At 53.2% G+C, this 23,988-nt stretch overlaps 1 protein-coding gene across 1 annotated transcript; it reads right to left on the bottom strand.

Annotated features, from left to right (window-relative positions):
- Nucleotides 1-10,856: 10,856 nt before the first annotated feature.
- On the bottom strand, nt 10,857-22,643 carry LOC135285341 (serine/threonine-protein kinase pim-1-like). Its single transcript, XM_064397530.1, has 7 exons — nt 22,559-22,643; nt 13,938-14,044; nt 13,771-13,821; nt 13,200-13,566; nt 11,978-12,552; nt 11,643-11,759; nt 10,857-11,027 (listed from the first exon to the last, which is right to left on the bottom strand). Exons 1-5 carry the CDS (start codon nt 22,641-22,643, stop codon nt 12,221-12,223), a joined length of 942 nt encoding a protein of 313 aa, XP_064253600.1. The 3' UTR covers nt 10,857-11,027; nt 11,643-11,759; nt 11,978-12,220.
- Nucleotides 22,644-23,988: the final 1,345 nt, after the last annotated feature.

Genomic DNA, 23,988 nt, shown 5'->3' with positions numbered 1-23,988 from the left:
TGCACTCTCCCTGGCCCTACAGAACCCTGCCTGTTTGCAGGGCACTGGCTGGGGGCAGGTTCTGTTTGCAGCTTGGAGAAAGGACAGCTCAGACTGAGCCTGATGGCTCGAGCAAAGGTGATGCTGGTGCTGTCCATGGGCAGAGTGGCTGAAAGCACATTAGGGATCTCCCGTGAACCTAGTGATCACTAAAAGAAACAGTTCAGATGTCTCAGACAATTTTCAAATTTCATAATTAATAATTCATAATCATCCTATATTGTTCATTCTCCCTCCCTGCCATTATCCAGTAGTAGGAAACTGAATACAAAGTCTTACGAAAATTTCTGCTTTTTTACAAAAACCCTTATTTTGGAAATATTCCATGACTGATCAGAAGATCTCAGCATGTCAGAGTTTCATGAGCATTTCACCTCCCCTGCACCAAAAATACTCAGAGTTGTACTCACAGTCTGCAGGCATTGGGATGTTCCAGCTTGAGGAGATGGCTCCAGGAGCTGCAGCTGCATTGTCCTGCAGCCAGAGGTTCCTGTGCCAAGGGCTGGCAGTGATTCTGCCCCAGGCACTTCTCAGCTCCTTCCCAGCCCTGACTGATTGAAGCTCTCTGTGCCTCTGGGCTGTGCCCGGGCTGGCTGCAGGCAGTGCTCCAGCCCTGCTGGGCTGGCAGAAGAGCTGCTCATCAAGAGAAATGTGCTTTTGAAGCTCTTCTTGCTTACCAGGAGCTGCCTCTGTGCCAGGAGCCCGGCCCAGCTCAGCAGCACAGACACAGCACAAGGACTTTAATGAGCCTCTGGGGTTTTGTGCTCAGGCCCTGAACATCAGTCCCTCAGAGGCAGCTGAAGAAACCTCTCCAGAACTCCAAGTCACAATCCAACTCCAAAGTTTCTTGGACTTTTAATGGGTCCCACTGAGGGACACGACTGAGAAAGTGTCCCCAGGCCCCAGGCAGAGCAGAGAACTGGAGGCAGTGATGACAGGTGGGGACAAAGAGAAGCCAAGTCTTGGTGGCCTGGGGCACAGCAGGGTCTGTGCCACCAAGGGCTGGGAGGGGACACCTTGTCCTGAGGCCCTGGGGCCTCCTGGCACAGCTCCAGCCAGGCTGGGCACTGTCAGCCCCTTGTCCTGTCCTCAGCATCCCCCCCTAGCCCACATCCCAGTGGCCTCAAGGATCTGCTGGAAGGAGTCCCTGGGGAGCCTTGCTCAGCAATGGCCCTGGGGGCTCCTGAATGCTCCCAGGGACTGCAGGTTTTTCCAAGGACTTTGGGTTTTGCTTTTGCCTTGGAGTCTCTGAGAGCTTTGTGCAATCATGGCCTCCAATAATCTGCTTTAAGGAGTCCCTTGAGAGCTTTGTACTGACATTCAGAGGGGCTCATTAATGCTTTGAGACACTCAAGGTGTTTAATGTCCTTTGCATTCTCCTTTCCACACTGAGTCTCTAAGAGGCTTTTGTGCTATGCTGGCCACCAATTCTCTCCTCCAACTAGTCCATGAGGAGCCTGTGTTGGAGAGGGACCTCAGTGGGACCCATTAATGCCTTGAGACACTTTGGGTGTTTCCTCTGACTTGGACTCCTGGAAAGGTTTGTGCAATGTCCTCTTAGGCCATGAAGTTCCAGGGCTCGGCTCTAAATGCACCACAGGGCTCATTAGGATCAAGCAAGTCCTGCCAAACCATGGCTCTGCCTTGATTTCCCTCCGCTCTAGTGCAGTTCATTAGGAGGGTTTCCTTTTTCAGTTATGGAGAAATATTTCAAAGAGCTTCTAGGAAGTATGTATTCCTATTTTAAAGGGTGTCTTTTATTGCTGTTCTTATTACACAAGAGATGATTGCAGCATTCAGTGACTGATATTGATCCAGCAGGGACTCTCCTAAGGAGCTCTGGCCTGCTCAGAGAAGCTGTGCCTTGAGCTCTGACCCAGTGTGGACAACCTTGCTCCACATTCCCCAAGCCCATTTTGTCTCTCCTCACTCAACGGGGACCTGCTTTGCTCAGAGAACTGGCTGTACACAGCCAAAGAGGGTACAGTTTCTTTTATATTTTGAAGCAATCTAAAACTCCTGAGTTTCCCCATTGAAAACAGACATCCTCCTCAAGTGTGTGCCAAGCCCAAGCTGCCACCAAGGAGGTTCCCCTTCCCTAAGGCAGAACCCTGGAAGGAATGTTTTAGACACACAGGAAGTTCTGCAATAAACACAAATCCAGAGTTTGCTCAGGGCAGAATTAGACCAACTCCTGACAGACAGACCAGCTTTGAACTCCTTGCAGCTGAAAGCTCTGAGCTGGGAGGTGTGGGAGAGACCCAAGAGTGAGGGAAGGGAAATGCAGAGCACCCAGCCAGTGCTTCTGTGCAGACAGGCTGTGGGGAAGGGCACTGCAGAGCTGCCCTGGGCCAGCTGGGAGGGTGGATCATCATCCCAGTCTGCACTGGGCCATTACAAGACACTGTTGGATGGACACTGCACCGACCCCAGTGCGCCAGCCCATTGCTCAGGGCTGCTGTCACTGCCCAGAGCCAGAGGGGATCCCTTGCTGGGGGCTTGTGCCATGGCCACCTGCCCTGTGCCGCGCTGGCCGCTCAGGCACCAGGAACCAGCAGCAAAGGGCACTGCCAGGGCTAAAGGCCAGCTCAGCCAGACAGAAAGGGGCAGTGCTGGCACTGTTTCCATGGCAGCCCTCACTGGGGGTGACACCTGGGTCACCTGTCCTGGCAGCTGCCATGGAAAGCCCTGGCAGGGACTGAGGGCACAGACACTGGCACTGAGACACTGCTGGGCCGGGTGCTGAGCACAGGGCTGAGCACGCAGAGATGGTTTTGTTCTTGCTGAGCTGCAACAGAGCCAAGGCCTGTCCTGCCCCTCCTCCAGCCACGCTGGGCAGGGGCTGGGGCTGTGGGGGAGCTTGGCAGGGGACACAGCCAGGACAGGTGACCCCAACTGACCCTGGGGATACCCCAGACCACAGGACATCATGCTCAGTGTATGAAGTGCGGGGAACAAGGAGGAAGGGGGGAATTTTGGAGTGAGGGGTTTTGCCTTCCCAGGTAACTCTTAGGCAACAGGGGGCCCTGTTTCACCAGCGGGCAGGGTCAGTACCAAAGACACAGACACCAACTTACGGAATTGTGTAATTTATATAATTCACAGCTGCAAAGAATTACAAAAGGATAATCTCAGCAAAGCACATAATCATTAGCAAAGAATTACAAAAGAAGCTCAGCAATCCATCCAGTCATTACTAACAAAGATTGCCTGCAGTGATTAAAGAAGATCCATCACCAGCTACCCTCAGACTTTACCATCACCCAGATTCACACATCAGCTGGGGCAGACAAGGACTGCAGAGCCACTCCCAGACACTGGGAATTCCTGCAGGTGCCTCCACCTTTGCAGGCAAGGAGCCTCCAAGCCTGCTGTGAGAGAACACAGTTTTTACACTCTCAAACAAACAAGCTGACATCACTGCTAGGGTGGGAACATCTGGTTTCATTCTCCTGTTTGGTTTCTCCCAAAGCCTGGCCAGGGCTCAAGGAGGAATCAAGGGAGTTGACTTTGATCCTTCACCCCCAAACATGGGGCCTTGTCTGGTTTCTAAATACAGAAAGAGAAATCCATGTTTTATCAAGGAACACATCCACTGATCATGTTGTTAATAATGCTTTGTTAGTGAGTGGATACAAATATAACATTTATTTGGAAGGTCCATCTAGAGATGAACTTTGCCTCTGGGCCTGTTCAGGCCTTGCTACTTGGATGGGTCCTGAGACCTACAATGAAGTACAAGCTTCATAACCATTCTTTCAATAGCACAGTTTAGATTTACATATTAGGCATAAAGACATCTCCCCTTGTGCTTCAATTAAGTGCTGTTAAATTTCATTACTCAGAGCTATTCACATTCCTTTTCAAACATGCCTAAGGAGTTGCTGTTCTTCTCTCTTATTTATCAAATGTCTCTCTTTTCTTGAGACTGTCTCTTTTAAGACAAGTCTCAATATTCCACTTCCCAGCACAAAGTGTCACGACAACTGGAACATGGAATGTTAGAGTGCACACCAAGTGCACACACTGCAATGATGACAGACACTGCCACAAATGCATTTCACAGCAGCCTCCAATTTGGGAGCCCTGAAGCTAATCCCACCAAGAAGAATTTTCTTCTTTCTGCCACTCTTCTCCTGCTCTTTCTGTCAAGGTGATTGCTGACTGTTGGCCTTCAAACCCATCCCTGACAGCAGTGCAACATTCCTGTCCCATGACAGCCCAGGCTCCTCCTTGGCCAGCAAGCAGATAATCCAAGGCCATGCGGTTCTGTGGAGTCCCCATTTGTGTTTGTTGGAGCCCATAGGATGTGCTTATTGGACATTTTAACAGCATCATTTGCTACTTCTAATAATCCATCCAGTCAACTCCACAGGACGGGGCAGCACACATGGGGCACAGGATGAACCAGAATCTTTTGCTTTCTGAAACCCAAGGCACTCCTTGGGGGAAAATGTTCTCTGGGCCCCAACTCTTCCTTGTGGTTGTTGCTGAAGGACCCTAAATGGTGGCCCTGCAGCCAGGAGTGGGGTAACACTGACACTGACCAGCTCCAGCAGCCCAAGTTCTACTGACATTGGCAGTGATGGTGAAGCACAGAAATCCTCTCACACTGTGGCCTCTGTAACTAGAACAGGCTTGGGTTTCTCCTGAAGGGAAATCTTAGTGAATCCTGTCAAACGGATCATTGTATTCCTGTGTTTTCTTGAACTGTCCCTTCACTGACAGTTACGAGTCAGAGCCCACGGACTGAGTTCTGGCCACCCCACAGGGTGGGCCCTCCAAGAGAACCCCATTCCTCCCAACTTCAGCTGAGAACAAACACAGAAATTAGTGACATGGAGTACTTTGGCTACCCTGATCTTGAAATTTTCAGAACTAATCATTAAATTTTGATGACTAATCCCTTGGTGAAACACTGGAGGTGTTTGTGGCAAACAAAGATTCTGGCACACTATCAAGGTACAACTTACAGACATCAATAGTACTTTCGTGACACCGTTCTTAATTTTTTCTCAATCTCATTTGAGTAAGGAACAATAATTGTGTTGTCCATGGAGATGGAGCTTTTTCAATTCCAGAACAATGCCTCCAAAGTCCTTTGCTGTTCAGCTTCACCATGTTGTCTGTGGCTAACAAGGCTTGGTGGGGCCTTTTCCCCTTTGGCTGGAAGGGGGCTGGGTCCCAGTCCCTGAGGGCACCAAAGCTCCTGGATGGAATTTGTGTGCAAGTCCCTCAGTGCCACAGCAGCCTTCACAGGGAGCCCTGTGGATCAGAGCATTTTCCAAAGGGCCATTGGGGCAAACAAGGAGATTTGATCTGGCAGGATGTGTAAAACAGTATCCTGTAATATCTACTTGTTCTCACGGAGAATACTTGGTTGCAGGGACACATTCCCATTGTTCCTGCCCAGGTTTCAGGATTCAATATTGTCTTTCCTAGGAGCTGCTCCTTCAGCTGCCTCAGGAGGGCCTTTTGGCCTCCGGGCCCACACTCTGGCTCCATTGTTAGGACTGCTGGATCCAAACCCTTTATCTCCACAAATGGTAATGACTGGAGGTGGATCTCCATTTTTCACAATCGTGCTTAAATGTGCAATATCAATAATTGTGCTACCCTGTCATGGGGTTGAATAATCCAATCTTATTGACAATTGTTTAACAGAATTATGGTAATTTCTCCTTTATATTCAGCATCAATGCCTCCTTTCCTCCTGCCATGACATCAACATTTTGCAAGACCAAGCTCCAAGCGAGCAGTTACCAAACCCAAGTGTCCTGGAGGAATCGGAATTCCTCTCTCAGTATTGATAGCTTTCATTTGCTTTGGATTTATCCTAATTAATTCCAATGCATGAAGGTCCAGCCCTGCAGCCTCTGGGCTGGCCCTGCCAGGGGCCATCACACCCACAACAATTTCCCAGGCAGTCCAAGCCTCACTGCCCATGGTTGTAGTTGCAAATTGGGTGCAGCTGTGCACAGCCAAGGGTTTCCATTTCCCCAGTGGGCCACTGTTAAGGGTATGGAGCACATCTGGGAGATGGGTACTCCATGGGGACAGGTTCCCATCTCCTCCTTTTTTCAACTGCTCTTTTAACAACCCCTTCACCTGTTCAACAAATCCTGCAGCTTGAGGATAGTCTGGTTCATGAAAAACCCTGCAGTCTTAATCACGGTATTTTTCACAGTAACAGACAAAGCACTCTTCATCACAGTATCAGCAAACCCTGTAAAAATAGACAATTTTATGCCCTCCTCCTTTTTTCATTGTATACAATCTCACAAAGTTTACCTCTGACATTAGGGTCCTGGCCAATCCTTTTCTGTAGAGTATTTAGTGTTACATCCCTGAGCAGCCAAAGCTACCAAATTAGTATTGCCAGCACTATTTCACATTATTACTATTTTATACATAGATTTAGGTACTGATATAGAAATATAAATATAGACAGATAGGTATAGACATATATATAAAATATATATATCAATATATATATTAAGGTCTTATTATACTATAAATATGTACATAGTTATTTATGATATTAATATTTCACTTGCACAAATGCATCGGAGCTCAAGATTAAAACCTTCTTCTGTTGCTCCATGTGGGAACATTCCAACAAGAATTGTTCCTTCGGAAGGTTCTGTTTCCAATGTACTGTTAACAAATTCATCTTTGTCTGCCCAAACCCACAAGTTCTTTCCTTTTCCGTATGCAATTTTTGGATACATTTTAAGACATCCAGGGGTTCAGCTTCTTTTAACCAACTGCCCCACTGCTCACACAGTGCTGTGACCTTAGCCCACTCCAGAGCCAGCCAACTCCAGGGAAGGGCTTCCCATCTGGGAATTTCTGATGCCACTGATTCCTCACATTTACATTTAACAAGTGACATTTTGCTGTGATCTGGCCAGACTCTGCCAGTTTTGTTTTACCAGTGGGCAGGGTCATCACCAAAGACACAGACTGCAACTGAAGGAATCAGTGTCATTTACTGCAGCTCAAAGCAGCAAAGAATCACAAAAGGAGCAGCTCAGCAATGCAGCCAATCGTCAGCACCAAAGATTGCAGCAGTGATTAAGAAAGATTCAGCACCATTTACCCTCAGCCTTTACCATCCCCCAAATCCACAGAGCAGCTGGGGAAGCTGTCCCAGCCAAGGGCTGCAGAGCCACTTCTGGACACTGGGAATTCCTGCAGGTGCCTCCAGCCACAGGTGAGGCTCCAACCTCGCTGTGAGAGGGCCCAGCTCTGACAGTGCTGAATGAACAAACTGACAGCACTTCTAGTGCGGGAACATCTGGTTTCATCCTCCTCTTGGGTTCCTCCCAAAGCCTGGCCAGGGCTACAAGGAGGAACCAAGGAAGGTGACTTTGACCATTCATTCCCAAACAAGGCCAGATGTCAGATTTCATGGCCTTGTCTGGCGTCTAAATACAAAAAGATCAATACATGTGTCACTAATGAGTGGCTACATCTATCACAGTGCTAATGACCATGCATATTTCATCAGTGAGCAGATACAAAGATAACCTTTGGTTGGAAGGTTCATCCAGAAGTCACCTTTAGCTCAGGGCCTGGTGTTCAGGCCTTGGCACTTCAGGGACGTGGTTTAGTGCTGGGCTTGGCACTGCTGGGTGAACAGCTGGACTGGATGAGCTCAGTGGTCTTTTCCCACAGAAAGGATGCTGTGATTCCATTATTATATCCGCTGCATTCAGCTAGGTCTATTTGAGCAGCATTACTTTGCTCTAAAAGTTCCCTCTTGCTCAGCTCCTGTGGCCTATGGCGGCAGCTCCTTCAGCTCCTGGTGCTAAGCTGCTCATGCTGAACAAGACGACTCAAAGAGATGAATACAGTCCATGCAATTCCTTCTGGGACACAGAGAGGGGAGGGTGTGGAAACAGGAGCATTTTTCAGTGTGGCCTCCTCTCTGCCTTCCACACCTTTCAGCACTTTGAACCAGCCAAAAGCTTTCTCCAAAAGTGCAGTGAAGCAGCTGTTCCTGGTGCTGGCTCTGGCTCTCTCCAGTCTCTGACCTCGCCTGGTTTTGTCCCTCTTGCTGTGCCCTCTGTTCCCCCAGGGCTCAGTGGCTGCTGCCCAGGACTGTGGGACTGGCACAGATGCAGTGGTCGAGACTGTCCTTTCTCTGCCCTTGGAGCTGCCTGGCCACAGCAGCCTTTTCCATCTGGAAGCTCCCCATGGACAGGGAGTTCTCTGTTAAAAAAACTGGACAAAAAAGAAAAGAAAAAATATGAAAGATAAAACCAAAAAACAAATGTGTACTGAAAATCTTCGGTAAGTTTGGATTCAGAGGCAACTGATCTTTTTAAGAAGAGAAATCAGTTACTCTGTAAATGTTCTGATGGCATGGATTCATCTTACTGACCTCAGCATCCCTTTTTAAAAACATTCAGGGTTTTGTTTGCAATATTATGTTATTCTAAATTGTGATGGAATCAATAGGAAATTGAAAGATCTATTATGCATTTATGCATTACTGTGTCTTGAGTGTAAAAATATTGCAGTTTGAAATTTGGATTTAAAGTGTTGCAAATGAAAGTTATAAATCCCAATAGATTGTCTGACAACAGCTTTTCCTAGAGGATGTGCTGCATCACAAAGACTTCATCAGTGGGGTTTGGAGTGCTTGGATCTTTGTCCTGTGCCACTCTGGGATGTAATGGAATGGAACTTCACCTGCCACCAAAGCTCCTTGGACCTTGTGTCCCCCAGGCAGGCACAAAGTGTTTGTGCTGCTCCCCCTTTTACACAAACCCACAGAGAGCTGGGATTTTTCCAAGTCTCATGTCTGCATTGGGCCATATTCCTAAAGAAGCAGCAGCCCATCCCAATGAATATGGCAAGTTATATGGATGGTTGTGAGCTCCACTTCCGGCGTAGAAATCCTGAAACTGCTTCTGAATGCTGCTCCTTCAGCTCTTGGACATCTTCTCACACAGAGCTGGGGAAAAAATCCCCTGGTCTCTGGCTAAAGGGTGAGTTATGCCAAAGTTAGAGCTCTGTGTGAAGTCTCTATCCATTCCTATCCTATTGATATACCAATATGTGGGGGTGTGCATGGATTTGTCTTGTGTAAAAAGGAAGGAGTGTGCAAGCAACATGACTGACACTTTCACTGTCCATGTTCATCCCATACCCATGGGTACAGAGACATTATGGAAACCCTGGCACAGACAGAGCCTTCTGTCCATGGATGCACAGACATCCAAGAGCCCCTGGCACACACAGAGCCTTCTGTACATGGATACGGAGACATCCAGGAGCCCCTGGCACACACAGAGCCTTCTGTCCATGGATAAAGAGACATCCAAGAGCCCCTGGCACACACAGAGCCTTCTGTCCATGGATACAGAGACATCCAAGAGCCCCTGGCACACACAGACCCTTCTGTCCTGGAGGATGGAGCGTGGTGGGTGGGGGCGGTTGGTGGGCAGCGAGTCCTGGACAGCAGGCCAGACCTGGCTCCAGCCCTGCCAGGCCCTGCCAAGATTCAGTACCAGCTCCTCTGGAATGGGAAAGCCCTTCAGCATTGTCCCTGCCCAGAGGGGCAGTGCTGGCCTGGCAGCACAGGTTGTTTTCCCCTCAGGCTGCAGGAGATGAGAACACACCACTTGCCAGCACTGAGTGCGAGGCACAGCTCCGGGTGCTCCCCATGAACCTCAGCTCTGGGAGCACTGTCTGCCCCAAGCTCCAGGGGCTGCAGTGGGAGCCCGGCTGGGCTCTGCCCCGGGGCCATCCTGCAGGGACAGCTGGAAACAGGGAGCATTCAGCTGCCACAAACAGCCAAGCCAGGGCTGCAGGGCAGCTGCTCCAGCCTGGACTGCACTGCTGTGTGCTGTGCTCTGGGACTGGGGCTCCCCACACAGGGGACTGGACTGGTGTGCCAGAGGAGACAGAGAAGCTTGAGCTTCAGCCTCACTGAGGTGGCTGCGTGGGCTGGGAAGAGTGGGGAGGCTCAAGGGGATTCACAGAGCTCATCCTGCTGCAAGGATGAAGAAAAGGGAGTGGGAACTCAGCAGTGAAGAGAGCTGAGGGCTGGAGAGTGGCTCTGAATGACACTAAAATCCCACTGGACCTCTGAGACATTGCTGCTCCTCAGCCAGTGACAGCACGAGTCCCTAAACCTGGGGCTCGGCCTTCCTTGTGGTCAGGGGCAACACGGAAGGCCAGCAAGTAAAGGAGACTGCGATGGGCTGGGAATTCACTGGGGGAAAAAAGGGAGCAGTTGAGAAGTAAAAGGCAGGTGGGGGAGAGAACTGTTCAGAGAAGGGCTGAGCTACATCTTGAGCAAGCTGAAAAATGTCATTTGGAGTCATCCCAGATTGATTTGATTTCAGAAGGTATTGAACAATTTTAATTTTTGGGAGGTGTCATGTTTTCCCTTGGAGGTGTCCACGCTGCAAACTTGAGCTGCGTTGTCAAAATGCTCAAGCAAGTCTGTGCTGCAGGTGACACCATTTCTTCTTTGGCTGATTCCAGCCCGGTGCTGAGCTCCAGCAGAGCCCTGCCAGAGCCCAGAGCAGCCTCAGCATCCGCAGAGCCTGGCTGCAAGGAGAGAAAGCAGAAACTGCCCGTCAGCTGAGGGCTCCTGTCCCCTAGTCCCAGCTGCCCACAGTGCCCAGGCCGTGCTGGCCGGGCTCAGAGCTGTGCCCAGAGCTGCCCATCAGTGCTGCCTTTGGGAGCAGGGCAGGAGGGCAGGACATGTGCCCAGCCTGCAGCCAGCCATGGCACATCCAGCCCTCAGCAGCTGCCCAGAGCAGGATGCTCCTGTGCTCGCTGCCATCTCCCAAAAGTTCTGATCCCACCCTGCCAAGCAGACGGGCACCCACCTCACGCCATCCACGGCTGGAAGAAAAGCTGGTCCCAAATGATGTCCTCAGCCTGCTCCAAGGGCACAGCCCATCCACGCTGCAGCTGGTCCCAAGCACTTCCCAATCCAGACTGGACCACCTAGAATGCTTCCTCTAGAAAAAACAAGCAAATTGTTGAAAAGAGGTTAGAGACAAAAAGGGAAAAGAAGAAGAAAGGTCAAAACTCTTAGCTCTGTCAGGACCTTGAGGAAGGCCCAACCCCTACATGCTAGTGAAAAATCCAGCCATGGGTGAGGGAGGTCCACACTTTCTCTCTTTCCCTCTGCACTGGCCCCCAAAATAACCATGATCCCAAAGCAAACAAGGACAGTGGAGCAGCCCAAGGCCTTCCTTGCCTTCACAGCAAAGCAGCCCCTGCACAGGTTCTGGAGTCCCACCTCTGCTCCCACCACGGGGGTTTGTGTCGGGCTGGCTGCCCCAGCCCCAGCCCCAGCCCGGGGCATGGTGGGTGCTGGGGGCTGTTGGCAGGGCCAGGAGCCCACTCCCATTTCGTACCTACCCCAGCCCATCCCACCAGCCCTGCCAAAAAAGCAGCTGTGCAGCTGACTGAAGATTTAGTTCCATCTGCCCCAGCAAAGGGGCAACTTTTGCTTCCCAGCCAGGCTGGGCAATACCCAAATCTGGGAGCATTTCCCCACATGTGGACTCATCTGCAAACTCCCTGTGGAGTTTGGCTTTGAAGAAGGTGCCACAATCATAGTGCATCACCTTCAACTGCTGGTGGCCAGGTTGAGGAAGAGGTTGTCATCCTTCATGTCATCCTCGCTGTCTCCTGCAGCAGCAGCCCCACCTGGTACAGCTTCTCCAGGGGCTCCTTCTCCTTCCCTGGGGTGAGACCAGGCTGTCAGAGCTCTGCCCAGGGCCCCAGCTGTCAGGGAACCAGGACAAGCAAAACCTGCTTGGATAACAGCCACCAGGGCTGGGCAGAGCAGCTCAGCTCCAGCACAAGGGCTGCGTGTTCCCATCCCATGACCCTGGTGCAGTGACACAGGCTGGGTTCCTTTGCTTCTCATTGCCAAGGCATGAGTGCAGCTGTAACTTACCAGGGCCCTGGATCAAAGTGTGCCTGTGGCTCTCTCCCTTCTTCTAGGGCAGAGGAATATCCTGCATCCAAGGATGACTGAACACCTCTTCTAATGAGGGTCTGGCCAAGGGGTGCATGGATAAACACCACCCGATCAGATTTTGGCACTCTGGGGAGAGAAACCAGAAACTGCCCGTCAGCTGGAGAAGGCTCCTGTTGGTTTTGCCCCACTATTCCCATGCCTAGGCCATGCTGGATGCGCTCAAAGCTGGGCCTGAACTTTCCCATCAATTCTTGGTTTTGGGGGAGAGCAGGACATGTGCCACCTCCTCAGCAGCTGCCAGAGCGGAACGCTCCCGAGCCCGCTGCCGTCTCCCAGCACTGGTATTGCACCCATGCCCAGAGAAGAGGATCCACCTGGAGAGAGCCGTTGTGGCAGTGAGAGCTGGCCCCAGCTGAAGTTCCAGCCCCTCCTGAAAGGCATCTTCCCACAGACCATCTCGTGCAGCAGGATGCCCAGGGACCAGATGGTAGCTGGCTCGCCATGGTACCAGCCAAAGCGGGTCCATTCCGGGGGGCTGTATGATGGTGTTCCTGTGGAATACAGATGGAGGTCATCAGGGGGATGCTGCTGCTCCCAGAGCCTGGCCCCAGCATCCCTGGGCAGGCGAGGGCTGCATCAGTGGCACACAGGGTGACCACTGTCCTCTCACCAGCACCTGGGACTGGTGTACAAACTTGGGATTGCAAAAGAAGCCACTGGTGTGGGAAGGGGACAGTGGAAGCCCTGGCTAGGCCTGACCAAGACATGCAAAGGAAATACCCACTGCGTGCTGGGGAAAAACCATGCCCTCATTCTCCCTGCCTGCATTGCCCCAAACATATTATAAAGCCAAGACAAACAGGGCAAGTGGAGCAGTCCAAACCCTTCCTCTTGCCTGCACACAAACTGGCTGGGACACAGGTTCCAACCTCCCTCTCTGCTACCCTCACCCACGGCTGTTTTTGTCAGGCTGGCTGCCCCAGCCCAGCCCCAGTCCTGGGCACAGTGGTGGGCAAAGGCTGCCAGCAGGGCTGGAAGCTGGCTCCCCACCCACCCCTGCTCTAAAGCAACTCAGCTGCAGATTCAGTCCCCTGAGTGGCAGCAAAAGGGAGAATCCCCGCTGCCACAGCCAGCTTGGGCTGAGAGATGTTGGGTCATGAGATGCCAGGAGCGGGAGCACAGCCCTGTGTAGGCTCACCTGCAAAGTGAGTGTAGGCTGTGTCTTGCAGGTAGGTGCCACAGCCAAAGTCAATCAGCTTAGCCTGCCCGGTGGCCAGGTCAACCAGGATGTTCGCTGGTTTGATGTCGCGGTGCAGGACCCCGCAGCTGGTGCAGTGCCGCACGGCCTCCAGCACCTGGCGGAACAGCGGCCGCGCCACCTCCTCGCGCAGGAACCCCCGTGCCCGAATGAAATGCAGGAGGTCCTGAGACTGCTCTGGCCGCTCCAGCACCATCACTATGTCGCTGGGGAGCTCAAGCCACTCCAGCAGCTTTACGACACCGGGGAAGCCAGTGGACACCTTGTCCTGCAGCACAACCTCCAGGGGAGCGCTGGTGCCGTCGGGCTGCGGGAGGAGCACGATGCCGTCAGTGGGGCCGATGCCGGGCCAGGGCTGGGCAACCCCTCAGCCAGCCCGGGATGCTCTGCGCCCTGCGCTGGCCCCACGCCCGCTCCCCCTCGAGACGTCCTGGTGGCTTCCACCATGCCGGGGCTCGGCTCATCCCCGCCCGGCACGGCCCGGCTTCTCCCGCTGTCCCGGCTCACTCACCAGCTCGCTCCAGTGCCGGATGCGGTTCCGTGGCACCCTTTTGATGGCGACCTGCAAGCCAAGGGGAGCAGTGGGCTCAGCTCAACGCCCGCCCTGCCCAGCCCCATCTTCCTCCTCCTCCTCCTGCACCCCCTCCTCCTCCGCCCGCCGCCGGCCCCGCCGCTCACCGGGGCGCCGTCCGAGAGCCGCGTTGCCGAGCACACGCTGCCGAATCCTCCGCGCCCCAGCAGGGAACCCAGGCGGTACCGCTCCTGCAGGGCCTCCTGCGCCTTCCCTGCGGGCGGGACGCGGCTGTCAGCGCTCGGCCCGGGGCCAGCAACGGCCCCCGAGCGCCCCTCACCCGCCCCGGCCCGGCCATCCCCCGGCGTTCGGTTTTTGGAACGCGGCACGGGAGGCTCGGGGCCGGCGGCTGCGCTGCCGAGCGGCGGAGCTCGGGCCGGGCAAGCCGCAGCGGAGGCGGCGGGAGAGGCAACGCCGCCTGTGTCCTCCGCGGGCCCCGGGAGGAGCCGGGGCCGGGGCCGGGGCCGGGGCCGGGGCCGGGCCAGGCGGAGCCAAAAGCCGGCGAAGCCGCCCCAGCCCCAGGCATTGACGCCCGCCCAGCAGCGCCAGCGCCAGCACGGCCAGAGCCGGGCTGAGGCCAGGCGGCGGCGGGACGGCCGGGGGCGGGCACGGGGCAGCCCCGCCCGGGGCCGGGGGCGGGCCGGGGGCATGGCCCAGCCCGGCACGGGGAGAGGGAGGCGGGGAGAGGAGAGGGACGGCGGGAAAGGGAGAGCGGGAGAGGTACGGGGCAGCGGGAGAGGGAGAGGAGAAGAGAATCTAAAGTTTCTTTTGTCGCTGCTGCTGCCGCTGCTGCAACTGAAGCTCCGGGACCGTTTGTCCCCGTGTCCGTTTGTCCGTTGCCCGCTCGCCCCCGCCCCGAGCCCCACGTTCCCCGAGGGCAGCCCCTGAGCCTGTCCAAACACGGGAACTTTGCCGAGTTCAGCCAAGAGCCAGAGTCTGGACTCCTGCACAGTGGCTCAGGAATCCCCTCAGTCACTGCTGTGCATTGTCCCTGCTGAGGGTCAAACACTCTCAGAGCGCATTCCCTGAATGCAGAATTTCTACCTGACCCAAGCACTGCACTTACCTCTCCAGCATTGATTTCCAAGAAAAACAGGGGAAGCCAAAGTGTGTGTAGGTCATGGTATCTTAAAATGTCTTAAACTTGCCAACTCATGGATCTTAGAAGTGATCTTAGAAGTGAGATCTGTTTGGAATTAATGGGATGGACAACTAGTGCAAGATGGAAAAGGGGAGCATAAAAACAAATCGAGAAAAACGTCTTGAATTGTTTCAATTTTCATTTAATTTCTTAAAAGCTCTTTCAGTTTTTCCAGAATCTTCTCCTCAGTACTGTTTGCTTTTTCCAAGAACCTTTCCCGGAGAACGAGGTGCAGCTTGTGTCACAAGGTGTGCCACCAACTGCAGCTTTTCACACTGTGGGTGCAGCACAACACTTGCAGCAAAGCAGGAGAAATATTTGAAGAATTTGACAGCTTGTTCTTTTCTTTTCCTTGTGGGCTGGGCAGTTGTGCCATTGGAAAGGTTTTCATTGTTACTGTTCTACCCTAAGAAAAGATGACAGGCTACCAAGAACTCTTAGGGAATGCAAGCCTGACTGAATGCAGAGAAAGAAACTCTAGAGCCTGCAGCCAGAAGTGGAGAGCTGTGTAATAATCATTCCAACACCGCCAAGGACATCTTGAAAATGATCTAGAAGATGAAAATGGGCTGACAGGGAGTTTGTTTCTGTCTTCAGTCCAGATTCTTCTACATCTGAAAACAATTCCACAGTCTCCATCTAAATCAAGAGTACAATCAGTTCATGAAAAGCACCAGAACAAACTGTAGCTCTCAGGAGATGACGGAAAGAATCTGAAAAGGGAAAATGCAGGAGAAATGCATTTCTCAGCACTGCAGTACTTGCCTACCTGAAACCCTCCTCCATTTCCTCTGCATGCCTGGATCTGTTGGTGTCAGTTCTGTATTCAGTGGTGCCTCCAGCCCTGAATCCCCTCATTTACAGCCTGAGGAACCAGGAGCTCAAGGCTGCAGTGCGGAGACTGATGACTGGACATCTTAGGAAGCATTAAACTGATTGCTAATTTGGGCAAATCACTTGTAATAAAAGTCATCTTTTCTAGCTCTTTTGGTTTGGTTCTTTGATTTCCCTGTCGTTTTCCTTTTTAAATATTCTTCCTAAAGCTAGACGATTGTTTCTGCCATCTCTGACTTTGTTTCTCTCCACCTTCCCTGTGGCCACAGACTGTGCCAATGAGGGGCTGCAGTCTCAAAGGTTTTAAAGGAACTAAAGGATCTCCCAGCAAAGTTTTCTGCAGAGATCCCTCTATTCTTGCCTTCTCTGGAGCTGCAGCAGCAATGTCGGTGTGCAGAGCTGGGGCAGATCAGTGCTGGCACAGCAGCTGTGCCCAGCAGCAGCAGCAGCACTTGGTGTTGCCAGTGCTGCTGCCGTGGCCCTGCCCCGCTGCCCTGCTGGCCCTGGTCTTGCTGCAGGGCCTGAGTGCTCTCGGGGCCGGGCACAGTCCTGGGGGTGGCAGTGCCGGGGCTGCAGCAGGGACAGGCCATGGGCACTGCTGGGGCAGCGCTGACGCCTCAGGCCAGGCCCTGGGGGCTCCAGGCTCCTTGCCCAGGCTCTCTCAAGAACACGGCCAGGCCAATGCTCAGCACAGAAAAGCCCCAGGGTGAGCAGCCCCAGGCTGGCCATGGGCAGGCTGGGGGCAAACAGCATGGCTGGGGCTCTGCAAGGGCCCTGGGGGAGACGGGAAGGAGCAGCAGAGCAGGGGCTGATCCATCCCCAGGGTGCTGCACAGCCCAGGGCAGCATCCCAGAGCATCCTCATGGAGCTGCCAACAACATCCCCCCTCTGCAGCCCTGGCCTCTCCCCCAGCTCACAGAGGTGCCGCATCCTTGCAGGCACAGCCACGGCAGCACTGGCTCAGGAGCCCCTGTTTGCATTGCACAGAGCAGGCAGGAGCACACCCATGCTGCTGCTGTGGGGACATGAACCTGAGGGAGCACAAATGCCATCAGCCCCTGGGGCCAGGAAGAGCTGGGGGACACCAGGGAAGCCACTCAGCTTTGTCCTGGCCTCTGCAGTCAGCCAGAAAGTTTGTTCCCATTAGCTGGGAGATTCCTGTCCCACTGCAGATGCTGTTGCTCAGAGCCAGGGCTGCCTGACAGCCACCCCTGAACTGCCCTGAGCATTTCCTTGGCTTCACCTTTGCTTTTTTCCCCCTTTTTTTGGTACAAATTTCTTCCTGTTGCCCACCCCTGTTCCCTCCCCTGCAAAAAGCCCATCCCTGTTTGCCCTTTCCTCTCTGGCCCCACTCCCCATTGCAGTTCCTGACTTGGCACCATGGGAACGTCCCTTGGGGAGCAGGATCATCCCCCAGGTGCTGCAGGAATTGTCTGCAGGCTCCTGCAGTGCCTGCTGCTGCTCCCTTGCCAGAGGCACCACAGGCCGGGGGGGCACATCTGGGCTGCTGTGTCTGCCTGTGGGGCTCCCTGTTCTGGGCAATGAGGAGGAGCTGCAGAGGCTCTGAGGACTGACAGGATGGGCTTTGGGCCTGAGAGGAGAAGCTGAGGCACCTGGGCTGCTGGAGCTTCTGAAGAGGAGGCCCAGGGCTCATCGTGCAACTGCTGCAAGGGTGGTTTCAGAGAATCCCAGAATCAGCAAGGTTGGAAAAGACCTTGGAGATCATCAAGTCCAACCTGTGCCCTGACACCACCTTGTCTCCCCCGGGCCACCTCTTCTCCAGGATAAACAACCCCAGCTCCCTCAGCCTCTCTTCACAGGATTTTTGCTCCAGACCCTTCACCAGCCTTGTTGCCCTTCTCTGGACACACTCCAGCCCCTCCAATTCTTGCTAAATTTGGGGTCCCAGAACTGGACACAGCACCCGAGGTGCTGCCCAACCAGCGCCCAGCACAGGGGAAGAATTGCTGTCCTGGTCCTGCTGGTGACACCATTGCTGGTCCATAGGAGTGCCAGGGGTTGGATGAGGGAAATGGTCGGGAGGGGGCAGGAGACACAGTCTGATTGACTCTCAGCCATGAAGGGTCTTGATTTTCATAGCTATTCAGTCTGCATTAGAAGGTGCTGGGGGTCAATATCAACTGGACATTGCTGATATCAATCTATGAACAGGAAAAAACATTAAACAGAACAAACTGTTCTCTCTGCATTGTTTTCAAGACAGTATATACACTTTGAATACACTTCAGATATCTGTCTAATTAATTACAGAAAACTTGAAAACTTCTGTTATTCCAAATGGCTTTTCTTCTTTGGGCATGTTGAACAAATGTTTATGAGCTTTTCTCACTGAATTCCTGAACTGAAGAGCTCAAGAAAGAAGAGGTCTTGGGAGTAGGAAAATTCATCATCAACCTCCAAGTGGCTGAGGATCCATCCCCATCAGAGCAGCAATGAACAGCAATGGGCACAGCTTTGTGGCTGCCCCAGCTTTGGGATAGGCCCTGGGCCTGGAGCAGGAGCAGCTCTTGAGGGCCCCAAGGCTGGGGCTTTTGTGCTGCCCTGGGCACATGGGATGCCAGCAGGGGCTGCAGAGCTCTCAGCACCTGAGCCAGAGGGGAGCAGGGCAGCCAGGGAGCCTCCTTTGGCCTTGGCCCAGCACCTTCCGCCATGGCTGGGGCTGAGTCCTGTGTGAGCTGCAGCTGCTGCTGTGCCCTTGGCAGGGGCTGAGGCCGTGGGGCCAGTGGCCAGAGCAGCCTGGCCTGAGCAGAGCTGTGGGGCCAGAGCCGGCTGGGCTGGGCTGGGGAGAGGCCCTTGGTGCTCTCCAGAGCTCAGGGCAGCTGGCAGAGCTTGCAGGGAGCTGGGCTGGGCTCAGAGAGCCTGCCCCAGAAACCATCAGTGTCCATCTCAGCCTGGCTGAGCGTGCAGGGGCAGGACTCAGGCCAGGCCTTGTGGGGCAGGGCCAGCGCCTGTGCAAGGCATTGCAAACAGGCAAGCGTCCCAGAGAGGAGGCTGCTCTGTGCCCTTGGGGGCACGGACAGAGCAGGGAGGGAGCCCAGGACATTTGTCACCGCCAGCCTCTGTCCCCAGCCTTTGGCAGCCCTGGCTGCTGAGCCCAGCTTTGCCCTGGGCTGAGTTTGGCTGTGGCCCAGCTCCATCCTCCTGTGGGGCTCAGGGCCTGTTCCCGGCCATGGCCAGCCCTGGCCGGCCTCTCTGCTGGCCCAGAGGCCGGCAGAGCCCGAGGCAGGGCTGTCTGAGCAGGCCCACAGGTGCCAGGGGCTGTGCAGGAGCTGGCAGAGGCTGCCCAGCAGGGAGGCCATGGGGCACAGAGCCCCAAGGCTGCTGTGGGCAGCACAGCACAGGGGCCGTTCCCAGCCGCAATGCTCCTGGCCTGGGCTGGGCCTGCACAGGGGCTGGGCCACCATGGCTGGGCCAGCACAGGGCCACCAAGGGGCCACGCAGCCACTGCCGGGGCTGACAGCAAGGCCAGGTACACACAAGCAATTGCTGAGCATGGCCTGCGCTGGCCAGGGCTGACTGTGCCACAGGCAGAGCTCAGCTGCCCTGGGGGGCTGCAGGAACTGTCAGGAGCCCAAAGAGCCTCCATGGCTGTGTTGGAGACCAAGGCTGGAGCAGGGAAATGCAGGGCTGCTGCAGGATGGGGAGAGCATGGAATTCCAGCACACACCTCAGCTCTCTGATGATCCCGGCACCATGCTGGGCCCTGTTTCAGACTGGGGCAGGGCAGATGTTAATGGGACAGGAGCCCTGCGGTGCTGGCAGGGACCTGCAGCTTGCAAGGTGCTCTGCTCTCCCTCTGGTGCTCTCAGAGAGATCCAATCCCTGGGCACCTCAAGGCAGAAGTGGCACTGCCTCTTCATGGACACAAAACTGATGTCTGCCTGGAAAGGGGCACAGGTTTTAATACCTGTTGGTTTCATAATATATCAGAAAATATTTTTTATCTGAGGCATTTGAGTACTTTTAAGAAATGGCAAAATTTTCCCACCAGGAAGGGGAATTTCCTGGATCTACTGGTTTCTTCTGCTGATGTCAGGAGAAGAAATACTGATCTTCCCCTCAACCATTGCTACCAACTTTCCTTCTAGTATTTCATGGCTTTCTTCCTTTAGGTGTTTCCAGCTCTCCTGTGGAAATGCCATGTCTGAGATTTCTTGATTTGGAGCAGCTGGATCTATGTAATTCCAGTTGTTCCCAGATTTCCTCCTGCAGCTGTTCTCTGCTCATTCCATTGTGTCTCTGTTGACTGCCTTAGTGCTTTGAGAATCAGGGAGTTGCCCAATCTTTCAGAAGTTTCAACACCTTCTCAGTGAGCATTTTAGTTGTATTTGTATCTTTTATGTCACCTCTTCCTAAGTCTTTGTCTAAAATCCTTCCTGTATGGCAATCCATTGTGGATGGTGGACATGTCAGATGTTGCTGGCATGTCACAAGGTGCTGAGGGAAGGGTTTTGATGTTTCTTAAATTTTATCATGTTTACATTTATTATGTGTGCCATGAAGAGAAACCTTTCTATGCCTCTGAGTCTCACCCGTTCCTGCTCCCTCAAAGCACACAAACCTGATGAGTTGTGGCTCCCACTCCAGGGGCTGCACTTGAATCTCTCTCCACAACCACAGCAGAGCTCCCTGGCAAAGGAGGGATGAAGGAAAGAGGACAGGCTGTGGGGATCAGGGCCAGGGCAGAGCCAGGGAGAAGAATGACTTTTTCATTTGATGGAGCTGTGCCTTCCCTTGGCTTTGTTGGCTGACAATCAATGAACATCCCTCTGTGTCTCAGGCAGTTCCTTCTCCAAGGAAAGCAGGTGGGAGTTGGAGCCAAGGAGCTGAAAGCTGCAGGTGCAGCCTGGCCTGGAGGCAGCTCAGATTTGCACAAGGCTGCTCTGAGTGCCAGGGCTTGGATGGGGGAAATGGTGGGGTGGGCATAGGGACAGAGTCTGATTGATTGTCAGCCATGAAGGGTCTTGATTTTCATATCTATTCAAGCTGCATGAGGAGGTACTTGGCTTCAATATCAATTGTAGATTGCACGTATCAATTTTTTAGAAGTGAAAAAAAACTAAACAGGACCTAAAAAAATGATTTCTCACTGTCTTTTAAAATAGAATGTATTCAGTTTCAATACACTCCTGAAATCTGTCTAATAACCACAAATTAAATTATTTGAAAGGTTTATTTGAAAAAAATTCTTCCCAGAGTCTTGGATTTTTAAGGTGCTCTGAATGTTAATGAGGCCTGGGACACTGAATTCCTGCACTGAAGAGCTGAAGGCTGAACAAGCCTCTGCAGCAGTGAAATCCAGCAGCAGGCTCCAAGTTGCTGAGGATGTCAGCAGCCCCCACTGAGGCCATCCCTGCCCAGAGACCGTGGGGGAATGGGCAGACAAGGAGAGCGTCCCTGGGGCTGGGCCAGCAGAACTCAGAGGCACCAGCGGCTCCAGCTGGACAATGGAGAGTGGAATGTGGCTGGGAAAGCCCTGCCTGGGCTGTGCCAAGCAGGACAGACAAGCCCTGACTCCCATCCACTAAAAAACTCTCTCAAGGAGACTTTTAATAGGAATTACAATTGTTTGTGTACTCTGAGTTGGACTCCCTGGAGAAATACCAGCAAGAGATTCTGAAAAGCTCAAAAGAGCAATACAGCCTTTACTGGCAACTTTAGAAAATCAGAGAAACTTTGGCAAAAGGTTTATTATGACATTAAATCAACAAAAAGCACTTTTCAAAGCATTAATTTGGCACATTCAACTTCGCAAACTCTAAGCTGTTCAATTTTAAGTTCATCAAAATTTCCAAGGGGCATATAAAGTAGAAGCAGACAGGGAGAGAGAAAAAAAGTAAGAAAGATACAGAGGAGCACACACACAGCTACCACCTCCTGGATTCCAGCCGTGTTCAGAAAGAAATTCCAAGAGGAGGTAGAGTCAAGATGTGTGCTTGCCTTGTGGTCAGCCTTCAATACCCCTTGGTCTTCCTGGGCCCTTCCCCCAGGTGAGACTTGGGGTCATTTGGTTGCTAAGGAGCTGGGCTGGTGGTTCCAGAGGTGGCTGTGGAGCATTGCCTGTGCTGTGCCAGGGACTGGCAGCCACTGCTGGGCTGGGATAGAGGCTCTGGGGGGATTGTGGTCCCAGGGCAGGGCAGTGCTGGGGTTTCAGGGCAAAGCTGGACCTGCCCCTTCCTCCCCCACACGTGAAATGTTTCCAGCCAACAATCTCCTCCAGTCTGTCACAATAGGGAATGTTGGAGGCGAAATCCCAATTCTGGTCATGGGCACCTGGACAAGAAGGACAGTTCTTTTCAATTGGAAGGAAAGCACAGAGCCCCAGTGTTTGGAAGGCAGGTGAGAGCCTCACTAGGCCAAGGCCAGCAGAGTTGTCAGGAATGGCAGATTTTGTCTGGGAGCAGTCTTTGGATTTAGGGAATTTTGGAGATGGAACCCCAGTCTTGGCCATGGGTGCCTGGAGAAGCAGGACAGTTCTTTCCCTAGGAAGGAAAGCATGGAGCCTTCACCGGTGTTTTGAAGACAGATGGGAAGTGACCATGAAACCACTGCCAGCCAGACTTGTCCTGGCAATATTCCTGTGGAAAGAATTCCTTGATATAAGGAAATTTGGAGGTGAAATCTGAATTCTGGCCATGTGTGCCTGGAGGAGAAGGAGAGTTCTTTTCCATAGGAAGGAAAGAACAGAGCCCCAGTGTTTCAGTAGGAGGTAACAGGAGATTCTCAACATACCAAGGTCAGCTGGACCATTCAGGGTGCCCGGAAGGTCAAACCAGCCAGACTTGTTCGGTGTTCCCTTAGTTTTATGGTGCCTCATAATGTCACAACGATGCCTGGGTTCCATGAAGCCTTGCATTGTCACAATGGTCTCTGTGGTTCCCTAGGCCCCACAATGACATGTGACTCCTCTGTTCCATGAGCACTGCAATGTCACAATGGACCTTTGGACCCTGGGGGTTTGCAGTGTCACAATGGTCTCCTTTGGCTCCACAGTGTCACAATAGACCATTGATGACAGGTGGCCCCTCTGTGTCGCCCTGGAGCTTTTGGTTCCATGAGCCCTGGAGTGTCACAATTGTCTCCTTTGGTTGCCCAGTGTCACAATGGAGCACTGATGCGACGAGGCCCTGCAATGTCACAATGGAACTTTGGTTCCAGCCCTGCAGTGTCACAAAGGCCTTTTGGTTTCACAAGGCCCCACAGTATCACAATGTTCCTCTTGGTTCTGTGGGGACCCCCAGGGTCACAATGGTCTCACTGGTTCCATGAGGCCTCACAGTATCAAAATGCTTTGCTTATTCCATAGGGCCCCATAGTATCTTCATGATTCCATGAGTCCCCTCCTTGTCACAGCGGCCCCATGGTTCCATGAGGCTGTAAAGTCACTTAATGGTGCCTCCATGGTTCCACGAGGCCTTGCAATGTCACAAGGGACACTTGGCTTCATGGAGTCCCCTCAGTGTCACAATGGCCCCTTGGTCCCATGACACCGCAAAGTGTCATACTGGTCTCCACGGTTGCAGGAGGCCCCACAATGTTACAATGGAACCTTGGTTTGATGGGGCGTCTCAGTGTCACAATGATACCTACATTCCATGGAGTCACACAGTATCAGTACAGTCCTCTTGGTTCCATGAGCCCAGCGATGTCACAGTGCTCTCCATGATTCCATGTGGCCCCGCAGTGTCACAATTTTCCCTTGGTCTCACAGGGCCCCACAGTGTCACAATGGTCCCTTGGTCTCACATTGCCCCACAGTGTCACAATGGTCCCTTGGTCTCACAGGGACCCACAGTGTCACAATGGTCCCTTGGTTCCATGGGTCCTGTGCTGCTGCATTCCCCCCTCCCCTTCTCAGGCCGCCCTGCCAGCTGAGAAATGCTCCTTGGGCCTCGGCCTTGGCCAACAGCCCCTGGGCTCAGCTTCTCTGCAGCTCAGCACAAACACTGTCTGCTCCAGGCACTGGTGCTGCCCAACCAGCTCCTGGTTGCTGTAGGAGCAGCCCTGGGAACTGGTTTTGTTCCCTCAGGGGCACAACATGCCTGTTCTCACACTGCCAAAGAAAGCTGTTGATGCCAAGTGCGGCCAGGAGGAACCATTGCTGTGACTGCAGCCCCTCTCTTGGGGCCCTACAAACAGCGCTCCAAAAGGAACCCCTTGGA

The sequence above is a fragment of the Passer domesticus genome, chromosome 23 (assembly GCF_036417665.1).
Source record: "Passer domesticus isolate bPasDom1 chromosome 23, bPasDom1.hap1, whole genome shotgun sequence".
NCBI lineage: Eukaryota > Metazoa > Chordata > Aves > Passeriformes > Passeridae > Passer > Passer domesticus.
This window is presented reverse-complemented; position numbering and strand designations above follow the sequence as displayed.